Source organism: Verticillium dahliae, genomic scaffold (genome assembly GCF_000150675.1).
Source record: "Verticillium dahliae VdLs.17 supercont1.10 genomic scaffold, whole genome shotgun sequence".
Taxonomy (NCBI): Eukaryota; Fungi; Ascomycota; class Sordariomycetes; order Glomerellales; family Plectosphaerellaceae; genus Verticillium; species Verticillium dahliae.
Genome location: NW_009276922.1, coordinates 587,642 through 599,513, shown reverse-complemented (window position 1 = coordinate 599,513; position 11,872 = coordinate 587,642). Strand labels below are relative to the sequence as shown.

Genomic DNA, 11,872 nt, shown 5'->3' with positions numbered 1-11,872 from the left:
AACGTAAGTTTCGCCCTCATGTCGGTGATGGTAGGAAAAGGGTCAAAGTCAAGCATGTGGCTTGACGTTTCGGGGACGCCACAATGATCGCTCCGTATTCCGCGCCCCACTAAAATTTCCGTCGTGACGGGACGATCGAGAGATGCATCCATCGGGCTGACTTTCAACCCAGGACATATCACGCCCCCCCTCCAAGACAACCACGATGGCGACAACGCGCGCCCTTCGCCCATCCACGGGCCTGCGAACCCTCTCCCGACACATCAATGCCACGCCCCTTCAACGCCGGGCCTTCGCCCTGACGGCCCAGCGTCGCGAAGCCCCCCCATCTAACGACCCTACCAAGACCACTCACTTTGGCTATGAAACCGTCCTCGAGTCCGAAAAGGCCGATCGTGTCGCTGGCGTCTTCCACAGCGTGGCCGACTCGTATGATCGCATGAACGATATGATGTCCTTTGGCTGGCACAGGATATGGAAGTCAGTGCTCCCGCGTGCCCCCCGTTCTGTCCACCTCTCAACATATCGCTGACATTTTCCCAGGGACCAATTCGTATCCTCCCTCTCGCCCGGCCTCTCCTCCACCAACCCCCCGACACCGCAGCACATTCTCGACATAGCCGGCGGCACAGGCGACATTGCCTTCCGCCTCCTCGCAGCCGCCGACCGCGCCGCCCCAGCCGGCGTCCCAGCCGACCTCCGCGTGACCATCTCCGACATCAACCCCTCGATGCTAGGCGTCGGCCGCGACCGCTCGCGCGCCCTGCCAGCGCACCACCAGGCCTCGCTCTCCTTCCTCGAAGCCAACGCCGAGCGGCTGCCCGACGGCGCCGTCCCCGACAGCTCGGTCGACCTCTACACCGTCGCCTTCGGCATCCGCAACTTCACCAACATCCCCGCCGCCCTCGCCGAGGCCCGCCGCGTCCTCAAGCCCGGCGGCGTCTTCGCCTGCCTCGAGTTCAGCAAGGTCGACAAGCACCCGCTGCTCAACTTTGCCTACAAGCGCTGGAGCTTCTCCGCCATTCCCCTCATCGGCCAGCTCGTCGCCGGCGACCGCGACAGCTACCAGTACCTCGTCGAGAGCATCGAGCGCTTCCCCTCCCAGGAGGAGTTCCGCGACATGATTGTCGCTGCCGGCTTTGAGGTTGCCGGTGACGGCTATGAGGACCTCACGGGCGGTATTGCTGCCATTCACAAGGGCATGAAGCCGCTCTGAGGACCGGGCCGTGCCCTGGGCCTGTTTTGGGGCGGGGTTGGGGGGGAAGGGCGGGGGCGATAAGTGACGGCATGTCGGACAATGAGGGGAGGGGGCTGTATTTCTTGTACCAACATGTTGCATTATTGTATACAGGCGGGGGTCGTCTGCCGTGGAACTGGGGTATGCCGTCAGAGAATGAATGATAGAAGCACTCTGAGTCGCCCACAGGTCGTACTGTTCTTTTGTGCAAGTGACTTGACAAGATGCAGGTCTTGGAGCCTGCTCTCAGGTCAGCATTTCAAGCACTGTTTTTTTTTTTTTGGAAAGACTATTTAAGTAGGCTTAGGCTGATGGTACGGGCCGCTGTGACTACCTAGTCACAGCGGCCCAGGTACATGCTTGGGGGACGAGAGACATGATTATGCCGCGGTACCTATTTGCGCATGCCGTACCATGAGGCATCAAACACTAGGGGAGGGATTGCCGTTCTTACTCCCCGGCTCTCGTTCCGCGATGTGAAATAGCTAAATAGCTTGCGGCCAACAGCTAGTCATCCCACAGCAGCTCATCATCTTCGTGGATCAGATAAATGATAACAAGACACGCCTAGCTAACAAACATTGTCTATCAGTACATGCTTCACCAGCGAACGCAAAAGATTAAAACATTCAAGAAATCAACGTCACAGCAAAGCACAGCCATCACATTTCAAATCCTTTTGTCGATTCCGCAACGTCGAAAACTCCTGCCCGAGCTAGACTAGGCTAACCTGGCTAACTCCTCCAAACCTCCCCGGGCCTTCATCAAGGCGGTACGCGTACAAGAATTGGTAGCAGTGAACGGGCCCATCCGGCCCTTTCCTTTCCCCCCTTTTGCTTGCCGTGGCACAAAAAAAAGAAAAAAGAGATTGCCATTAAACGAACCCGCAGGCTCGTAAGCAGACTGGTAAGGGCACAAGAAGGAGCCCCATGTCTATGTATGGGCATAGGCGAAACTTGACGGGAGACTGGACCCTGCGGACATCTCTCCATGGCATGGGTGACAGGTGGAGGGTCATACTGCCCTAAACCCCTTTGCCCCCCAGCTCTGCCTGACAACCTCCGTCCTGGTCCGTCTCCCGTTTCTTCGTCGTAATACCTGCTTCCTCACTAACCCTAAAACGATTCTTACTCGGCAGGCGTGGCAGATGCCGGGGCGGGAGAAGAGCTACCGCCCTCACCCTTGAAGCCACCGCGACCACGTCCACGGCCGCGCTCGCTGCCACGGCCGCCGCCGCGTCCTCCACGTCCACCGCGGCGGTTGCTCTCGGAATCACTAGCTCCACCAGCGCTGCGGTAACCACTGCCCGTGTTGGCAGAACCGGCACCGCCGCGGCTGCTTCCCCAGCTACCAGCACCGCCGCGCGGGGCAAACTTGCTCTCGCGGTGGATAAAGATCTTCACCAGAGGGCGCGAACGGTCCTCTTGGGCGCGCGTCTTCAGGTCCTCGGGCAGGCTGTTGAGGGCGGCGTCACGGTCCTCGGCGCTGGCGAACTGCACGACCTTGTTCGAGTTGCCCCACTTCTCAATTTTGGTGATCTTGCCTCTGTACTCAGGGTCGAAGAGCTCCTTCGTCTGCTCCTCCGAGTTGACGTTCATGACGAAGAGACCAATGATATCCTGCGCGGGGGTCTTAGGCGCAGGCGACGACACGGGCTCCGGTCCGTTCGTCGATCCGTTGGCAGCCCCAGGGGCGGCCGGCTTCTCCTGCTCCTTGGCAGGACCGGAGGGGGGCGCGGCCGGCTGAGGAGTGCCGGGCTTCGGTGCGGCGGCGGGCGTAGCCACTGTTGGCTTGTTGGCGGCTTGCGAAGGCTGGCGGCTGGTGGGGGGAGGGGCGGTGCTCTGGGTCGCGGGAGGGGCAGGGATAGCGTTGGAGACAGACTGAGGAGCACTAGGGGCGGCGCCGGGCTGCTGCTTCGCGCCCCTATGGGAGAAGTTGAAGCCTTGTGCGCGCATCTCCGTTCCGATCCTTCCGTCCTGGATCTCGAGGACGAGCCAGCCAAAGGCAGCGTCCGCTAGGTTGAAGTTCCACATGTTCTTGAAAGCGCTCTCGTCGACCTGTCCCAGCTGAGCCTGGCCTTGGACGGGGCCGCCGAAGGGATTGCCACCGGCAGCAGTCGAGGGCATCTTCTCAACGATAGCCAGAGCGTTCTTAAGGAGGTTCTGTTGGGCTTCGTTTTGAGAAATAGCAGGCTCCACCTCGCTCTTGACCGTCTCCCACACGTCGTTGAAGGACGCCTTGGAGGCGGCCAGCTTGCCGCGATAGTGATCGAGAGTCGGATTGACGCTGAACTCGTTGTAGGAGCTTCCGTAACGGAAATGCAGACCGGCGGAGATGGAGAAATCGGCCTTCAGCGTGACGGACAGCTGGTTCAGGATACCCTCGCGCGCGGGCGAGGCGTGGGTGACGAAGACGCGCGTCTCAGTCGGGTCATAGACGCGATGAGCAGTGTCGACGAGCTCACCCATCTGCAGGAGCGTGGTCCACATGGTGCCTTGGCCACCGGCGATCGTCGTCCGCCCCTCGCCGTTGTCGAAGAGCTTGTGCATAACGACGGCGCCGCCGAGACCGAGGAGACGCAACTTGACACCTCCGAGCTCGAGCAGCATGGACCGAGCCTCGTCTATGATGTGCAGGTTGTTGACCTTGTACTCGCCGGACCGGAACTTCTCCAGCACCCTGACATCTTCGCACGCGCCCCAAACGGTGTAGACGGGCACATCGAGCTTGATTTCGCCGCTCAGCAGGAGAGAGAGCTCGGAGAGGGGAAGGTCGCTGGGCGCAAAGCGGCTCTTGACGGAACCGGGGCCGCCTTGTTGGATCGACTTTTTGATGGGCTCGGGAATCAGCGGAGAGTACTGGGCGACGTGCTTGAGGGTCCTAGCGGGTGGGCGGGTCAGCATGGTCGGCAAAGGGGGAGGTGGCTAGAGCACGCCGGGAAGGAGGGCCTAGCGTACTTCTCTGCGATCCGTTCCAGGGAGGTATCATCGTAGAAACCAAAGTCACCCGTGTGGATGATGTGGTCGGCGCGGGCAGATTTGGCAAGCTCGTTCAGGGAGTTGAGGTTGCCTAGCGAAACGTCAACTTAACACACGGTCATCAAAAGCGCTTGTTCGTGAAGCTAGCATACCTCGGACATCGGCAATGCAGAGAACTCTGATGGGACCGGTCTGGATAACACGGCCCTGGTTGGGAAGAAGGGGGGCGGCGCCGTTGGGGGTGAAGCCCGGGTTGTTGAACTGACGCGGCTGCATGGTATCACGGTTGTCAGTCTTTGCCAGCGCGAAGGGTGTACGACGTAAGAGCCAGGTCGCCAGTCGGGGCTTGCTCGAGATGGACTTACGGCGGCCATGCTCTCTCTGTCTCTCTCCTCTTTGTGTAGATGGGGGCAGTCGCGGTGACGATCGGGTATGGGAGGGTCCAGCTGAGGCGAGCTTCGTCTGGAAAGGTTCGTATGGGGTGCAAAAGAGCTCGAAGATGCGCGATGGAGGTCGGAGGAACTTGGGTATCAAAGGAGCTGACGGTGGGAGATGAAGAAGACGATGGGGCTGTTTGCGACAAAGTAGAATCAAGAGATGGTCCCCTGGTAAGGCTATTGATTTTTGCTTGGTGGTCGGGTTCGGTTCGGGGGGGGGGGGTCCAGTGCAGGCACGGTAAGGTACACGTTAGAAAAGCTCCTGCCAGCCAACCTAACCTTCTGGAGGGAACGGCTGGATTGGCGCGTGCGCTCGTGGCTTCAAGGGGACTGCTCCCCCGAAACGGCTTAAACTGGTGCCCAGCTGGCGAGGCAGGGGGTTAGGGGAGCGATGTCGGGGTCATTGACCGACAGGCAGCTGCTTATGTAAACATGTCCGTCTTTCTAGCCCCCTGTCTTGGAAGGTCAACACCTTGGCTTGGCTTGTTTGACTTTCTACGCCAGTTTCAACCTCCATCCATCTTCCTGGCTCGCCATTCACTGCAACTTGCCCTCCCCAAGGCTGTCGAGCCAAGACCGCTAGCTGAACATTATACTCATGATACATCATGCTCGGTCATCCATCATCCAAAATTCATGTAATTCTTGCACGAGCTCCAACCCATCCCTGAACCCCGGGCCGCTATGCTGTGTACATGAGGTGCTGCTCTCTCGACAGGTGTCTGTGACTCTTCCCTAAACGCAGAGAGGCCCGCCGAGATATTAAGGAAAGATACAGACCTGTCTGAAGAGGAGAGAGATAGAGAGAGGGGGTGAGAAAGAGGGAAAATGCAAAGTGATACCGAAAGAAATAAAATGAAGGGCCCCAAGAAAAAAACGATTGAGAATGGGACAACCCCCGACCCATGGCTTGCATCCTCCCAGGCGCTGACAGGCCCTCCGAACTCCAGCCCATATGCACAACCTCGCCGTTTGGGCAAAAATCTATACACATTCGCTTGTTGCCCTCCCACTAGCTCCCAACATGGTCCATATCACTGCTAGCTCACCACATGTCGTCTCGACCGTCACTGTGTCGCCCTCGACCGTCACTGTGTCGCCCTCGACCGTCGCCGTTCGCACCGCTGCCTTGATCATACTGGTCATAGTACTCCTTGCCGTGCGTTCCACCGTACTCGTCGCCGTAACTGTTGTCGTTGCCTTGAGATTGGTTTTGACCGCCGCCGCCGCCGCCGCCATGTTCGTACTCGTAAATTTGCGCGTCGTCCACATAATCTACACCATCATGCGAGTTGTTGTCGCCGTACTGAGAGGCACCCTGGAAGCTTGTTAGCATGTCATACACACAGAGGAAAGGGCATTTCTTCAGGTACCCGGTGGTAGTCAAAGTTGTACTGGTCGAGGGCGTCTTGGTCCGACTCCTCTTGTTGCTGTTGTTGCAACTGCTGCTGGGCGAGGTACTGCTCCTCCTGCTCTTTGCGACGGCGCTCTTCCTCCAGGCGCCTCTGCTGCGGCGACTGGGGAACCTGCGCCTGCGGGTGCATGGCCTGGACGATGGCGAGGTAGTTATACATGAAGTTGCTGAGGAGGACTTGACTGGACAGCGAGCGGCGCGGGTTGGCCAGCTTGATGTGCGCCATGCGGTAAATCGCCCTTTCTTCCAGCAGCGGGAATCGGGTCCAATGGTAGTCGACGTCGGGTCGGAGCGGGCGGTAGATCGGGTCTTCGGAGACGCGTAGGTGGTGGCCCTTTTTGCTGCTGGACTCCTTCTCGCCCTTCTTCTTGCCGCCGCCAAAGAGACCTGAGAACAACCCGCCGCCCTCTTTCTCCTTCTTGGCCGGATCTGACTTTCGACTGCTTTCCTTTTTTCTTTCCTCGGCTAACTTGCTGTCAACATTGTCCCGATCAAGCAGCAGGCTCTCGCGGCCCTTGGTAACCGCACTTTCAATAGAGTTTTGCAGGACGTCCAGTCGCACATTGTCCTGAGCCTTCTCGACAAAGGTTTTGCTCTTCTTCTTTTCTTCGTCCCTCTTCTTCTTCTCCTTGTCGTCGCCGCTCCCCTTGAGCCACTTTGACCAGGATTTCGAGGTGGATACGCTGCTGCTTTCGTCGTCCTTGTCCTTCTTCGACTTCCTCTCGGCTTTTCGATCATCTGCTGCCAATGTTGGAATAAACGTGAGACTGTCAGTTCTGGTAGCGCCGCCGCCCGGCAGAGGGGATGGGTTGTGCGCCATGTCATTGAGGCTGTTGTTTGGGTTGTTACCATGCTGTTGCTGCTTCTGCTGCTTCGGCTGTTGTTGTTGCTGCTGCTGCTGCTGTTGCAAGGTGAGAGAGCCTGAGCTGGATTGTGGTGAGCGAACCATGCCCGGACGCTTTGACGACCGTGCTGGTGGCTCGTCTGGGGCTCCCTGCTGTGTTGAGGTCGTCCTCTGCGGAAATTGTCTCTGGCCGCCTTGATCGTCTTCCGAGGCTGAGGGTTCGATGATTTGTGGTACGGACGAGGTTGAGGAAGTACGAGCCGGAGCATCATCTTGGAAGCTGCGCACATCTGACGTGGAGTCATGAGTCTCGGACGATGGCTGTTCGCCCCCGGTAAGTGCGGAGTAAGCATCCTCCTGGGGAGAATTCTGCTGACGTCGCGCTGGCCTGCCAGGCCGGGAAAAGTTCTCGGAGATGGGCTCAGACTGGACCCTGGAGAGGAGATGGCCTTTAGGGACATCCTCGAGAGGCGCCGCAGTGGTGGCTTCCGGCTGCTGTTGAGCCTCAGCCTGGTTTTGTCGACTGGCGGACGTCCGCTTGTTGAGAGAATGCCGCTCGCCTGATCTCAAGCTACCGCCCTTCCTATATGTTGTGCGGGTCGACCGACGGAGCCCCATGCCAGGAACCATTGGCAAGATCGGCATGTCGTCAACGCTGCCTTCGGGTCCGACCCCCGGTTGCGACTCTTGAGCCAGCTTCTGCACTGCGCCGGTAGGGTCCTTCATCAAGTCATCCAGGCTCAGTTCCGTGGCCGGCTCACTGGTCCGCTTGCCGTCGAGCTTCACCGACCCATCCACATAGCCGTCAGCGCCGCGTCCTCCCGAGTTATCAATCTGTCGAGAGAGCATGCTCTTCTTTCTCCTCAGCCCCCCTGAATTGCTTCGATCCAGCGTGTCTGGTGAGAGAAGAGATTCGCCCGACCTCCTTTTCATGGACTGCACGCGATTTTCCAGAAAGTTCTTGAATTCCGTGGGCGCCAACTCCGGGTGAACAGCCGCAGGGACCCATAGCAGTCTGGAGGGATCTGCCTCATCGTCGTCTCCTGACGGCGCCATCGACGGCATGGTTGTCAGAGACATGCTCGAGAAGGGTAGCAAATCCGGATCGGTGTTGTTGCCGACATCCATCGACATTCTCCTCAGTGCTTGAAGGTTGCTCAGCTCCTGCGCAATGTCGTTGGGGTGCTCGATGTTGGTCAGGGGAAACTGTGACGACTCGTTCTTGACGTCTCGCAGGGACATGGTCGGGGACAAGGGCGTTTTCCCTACTTCTCCGTAGGCATTTGACCGCAGGCTCGGGGCTCTCGTGGGTAACGTTTGGGCCTTCTTAATACCTGGGGTTCCGTTGAGGGATAGGTTGGTGCCCGACTGGTCCGAGGTGGAACGCAGCAGCTGCTGCCGCCGTGGATCTTGGCCATCATCGAGGTGAGAGAGTTTGTGGAGGTGTTCGGGCTGGTGTATGAAGCTCATGGGTCGGTGGTCGTTGGCATAGTCGTCCTCGTCACCGTACAGGGTTCCAATGGCCTCGGTCACATGGTGGCTCGGATCGGATATGGACAGCTGGCTGGCGTGGCCGCGTCGACTGGCGAAGCTTCCGCCTACATCGCCGCGGGGGCGGGATGATGTCTGGAGAGAAAGGAGAGTAGTGGTCAGCATGTGCAAGGGAGGAAGGCAGTGGAAGACGTCAAGGTCAGAGGCACGCGGCCGCAACGTAATCATAGAGGCATGGCAGAACAACTGGAGCAACCCAGGACCCCGGGCAAGGATCCCAGAAAACGCTGGGCATGTACCACAACGGGGGGGGGGGAACGCACCATCATCTAGAAAAGCAAGAGGGCCGTGGGACAGGCCAGAACGCCAGCGAAACCCCCCCAAAGCAAAGAACACCGGGCGTATATTGTGATCGATCGGTTGAAAATGGTCGGGGAACTCGCATCGGGGTCAAGAGCGGTTGTGAGGCATAGGCGCCGTCGACGGCCGTCGGGTCACAGGTTGGCCGTCGTTGGGGGATCGGTACATCCAACGAGGCAAGACGTTTATGGGGGGGGCGACAAGCGGGTGGCCGCGCCGCAGTGGGCGATCGCACAAAGACGGATAGACAGAGCCGATAGAGACGTGGAGAGAGAGCGAGAGGATGGGATGTCGATATATCGGGGTATCGAAGGTGGAATCCAGAGAGAGAGAGAAGAAAAGAGAGATAAGAGAGGGCGCCGTTGGATCGTCGAAATGGTCGGCGTCTCTGGGTTGCGGGTTTCGCTCGCTGGGGTCTTTGATTCTTGGGTTCCCTTGGGGGTTCCTTGGGATGAATGATGGGATTTCGCTCTCGCTCAACCCCCCTACTGCAAGCTTGGAGAGAGAGCGGGCACCACAGCGGCTCTCCGACCAAGGACGAGAGCGAATGGAGGTGCCCAATGCCAAGGTGCCAGCCTGTAGGGAACGGGGAGGGGGGCTCAGGGATGACTTGTCGGTTGTGTGGTTGGTCCAGCGCCAGCGGATGTACCTCGACGCACGGCCTGAAGTACCGCAGTTGGGCGTGGAGGGGCCGCCGGGGGCGCCTCCCCAATTGCATTAGCGCAATCAAAGGGGTGGCGCCGGATTCATGACACTCCACCAGCGGACGGCATGTCTACCTAGACTTTCGTCACTGTCGCTCACTGCTGTACAGTACTTGCTGGCCAGTGGCCGTCCCTGGTTGGCGCCAGATGGTCACGTGCCTGTGGTGTAAGGTTCCGACCAGGCCTCACTGGATACTATCGCTTGGGCAGGCTGCCCCTGGCCTGGAGGGCTGTGGGGGGTGGTGAGCAGTGGTTTTGGCACGCCCGTGGGATTTTTAGCGAGGGGAGCCACCAGCTCAAGGCGTTAGGGGTCGCACCTCCCTAAATGCCTACCTGCCTAAGGTAAGGTACCTTAAGGTAGGTACCTACATGGTAGGCAGGTAGGTACCTTAGGTACCTTGACTGATAGTCTCTTGCCGGTTCGAGACGGGCTGTTTCGATGGGCGTGCGGTCCCTGAAGCCTGCGTCTGATCCAGTGCCCACCCATCGCCCAGCACCCGGCGCTCAGTGACGTGCCTCCGCTGCAGCAGGTGCAGAATTCCAGACAACACTCAGCTCAGACGAGACTGATCGTCAGACGGCCCAACCCCCCCTCCAACAGGTATGTCATCGGCAGCCTCACTGCAACAGAAGCAGCTTTATTCGTCCACTGCTGCGTGGCCCGCGAGACACTTGGCTGACCAGAAGCTCCAGGCTTTGTACTGAGCCAGCCACTTGTGAAGGCAGCAACAAGCAGTGCTTGGTGGCCAGGATGCGTGGTTACCTAGCCCTATACCTCTCAGTACCTACCTACCTAGATAGGTACCCAGGTATTTTTTTCTACGCTCGCTCGGATGCCTGGCCATCCAGCTAGGCGCTACAGGAGAATTACTCAGACCTTTCTCCCCCAAACCATCTCTCCATGGCTCAACTTGACCATCATCCGTGTCTGACCAAGGCAGCCAGCCACTTCCCTCGATGGCCTTTCTGGAAGAAACTACCGTCAGACGTCCGGCCATTTCGTTGAAACACAAACTTTCGGACGACACCCGAACAACAAGACAAGGAAGACCAAGGACCGAAACAGGAAAGAAAGCAAGGCCCCAGCAATTGCTCACGCGCCTTGCACCTTGCCTTGCACCTTGCCTTGCACCTTATACCTTGCACCTTATACCTTGCGATTGGCATGAAAGGGTCCACCTCCATCGCCAGGCATCTGAAGCACCCATCGTACAAGCATCATCAACACAGCTGTTGGGTTGGATTCGTCCCTGAAGATCGTGGTAGCCCTCTCCACTTTGGAGAATTCGAGTGGAGGTATATTGACACTGCGCCCCAACCCCCTTTCTCCTTGATCAAGCCTTGATCAAGGAGCAGGACTTCTCCTTGGTCAAGACTTGGTCAAGGAGCAGCACACGGAAGCAAGGCCTCAACGCTGTCCTTGCTCTCCAAGACGGCGCAAATTCCAGCGCTTCGAGGTGCTGGACTGAGCCAACCACACCGCATTACGCGGACTGCCGGCGACTGCTCCCATGCCGCTGCCCTTGATGTTGTGACGAGCAAGCACCATGCCTCGTGCCTCATGCCGTGCCGAACAGCGAAACATGCAGCATGACCTTGCCTGACAAACATGTTTTGCCAGCGGCGGTCGATGGACGAAGCTTTATGCTAAACGTGGGACAGTCCCCTTCTCGCGATACAAGCTCCACAATCTTGCACAGCATCCAGCACCAAAGCTCAACATGCACTGGAGCATCACCACTACCTGGTCCAGTGACCTGGGTTCGATAATCGATCCCTTGGCCGCTGACGAACTGAAATGAGGTGGACAGCGGGGTCCCCCCTCCGACAACCAAGCGAGATGGTTGGCCGCCATGGACAAGGAAACCTGCATATGGGATTTGGGCCGACACCACCACTACCAAGTGCACCACCCATCAACAGTCGCCACATTCAACATGTGCTCACAAACAGGCGGGCAAAGGGTAAAAGGCAGCCTGCGACCCGGTCGATCCAGCCTACGCCCGCGCGTCAGAGAGCATCCTTGATTCATCCCGGACCTACCTTGCCCTTACCTACCTTACCCTTTGGTAGCTGTCTACCTTTCTATTGCATCACCGACTGCTAGCTTCGTCTGTCTACATTCGCCCCCCCCCCCCCCCCCCTCAACGTCGATGCCAACAACGTCGGGCTGGTACACGAGCGCCACCATGAGCAACTTTGTCAACCTCAGCTTCATCGAGAACCAGTTATCACTACCAGAAGGACAACGACAAGACGGTCGCCCTCGTGCACGACGTCAGCCGCAGCTCCCAGGGCTCCCTGAGCCTGCGCGCCTTCAAGCTTTCCGCCAGCTTCATGGCGGCGTACAAGGAGGGCAAGTTCACGACGGAGAGGTATGCCGCCCCCACCGACCAACACGAATGAG

The 11,872-nt window shown here is 58.6% G+C and overlaps 3 protein-coding genes across 3 annotated transcripts; 1 reads left to right on the top strand and 2 right to left on the bottom strand.

The window, feature by feature from the left end:
• Positions 1–205: 205 nt before the first annotated feature.
• Positions 206–1,216, top strand: VDAG_05480 (ubiquinone/menaquinone biosynthesis methyltransferase ubiE; the record flags this gene model as incomplete). The annotated part of the gene is made up of 2 exons (XM_009652375.1): positions 206–480; positions 544–1,216. 2 exons carry the CDS (start codon positions 206–208, stop codon positions 1,214–1,216), a joined length of 948 nt encoding a protein of 315 aa, XP_009650670.1.
• Positions 1,217–2,364: 1,148 nt separating this feature from the next.
• VDAG_05479 (ser/Thr protein phosphatase family protein) lies at positions 2,365–4,589 on the bottom strand (the record flags this gene model as incomplete). The annotated part of the gene is made up of 4 exons (XM_009652374.1): positions 2,365–4,117; positions 4,195–4,306; positions 4,368–4,485; positions 4,581–4,589. The coding sequence occupies 4 exons, from the start codon at positions 4,587–4,589 to the stop codon at positions 2,365–2,367; spliced, it is 1,992 nt and encodes a 663-aa protein (XP_009650669.1).
• Positions 4,590–5,697: 1,108 nt separating this feature from the next.
• On the bottom strand, positions 5,698–8,629 carry VDAG_05478 (zds1; the record flags this gene model as incomplete). Its single annotated transcript, XM_009652373.1, has 2 exons — positions 5,698–5,958; positions 5,996–8,629. 2 exons carry the CDS (start codon positions 8,627–8,629, stop codon positions 5,698–5,700), a joined length of 2,895 nt encoding a protein of 964 aa, XP_009650668.1.
• Between the last annotated feature and the right edge of the window lie 3,243 nt (positions 8,630–11,872).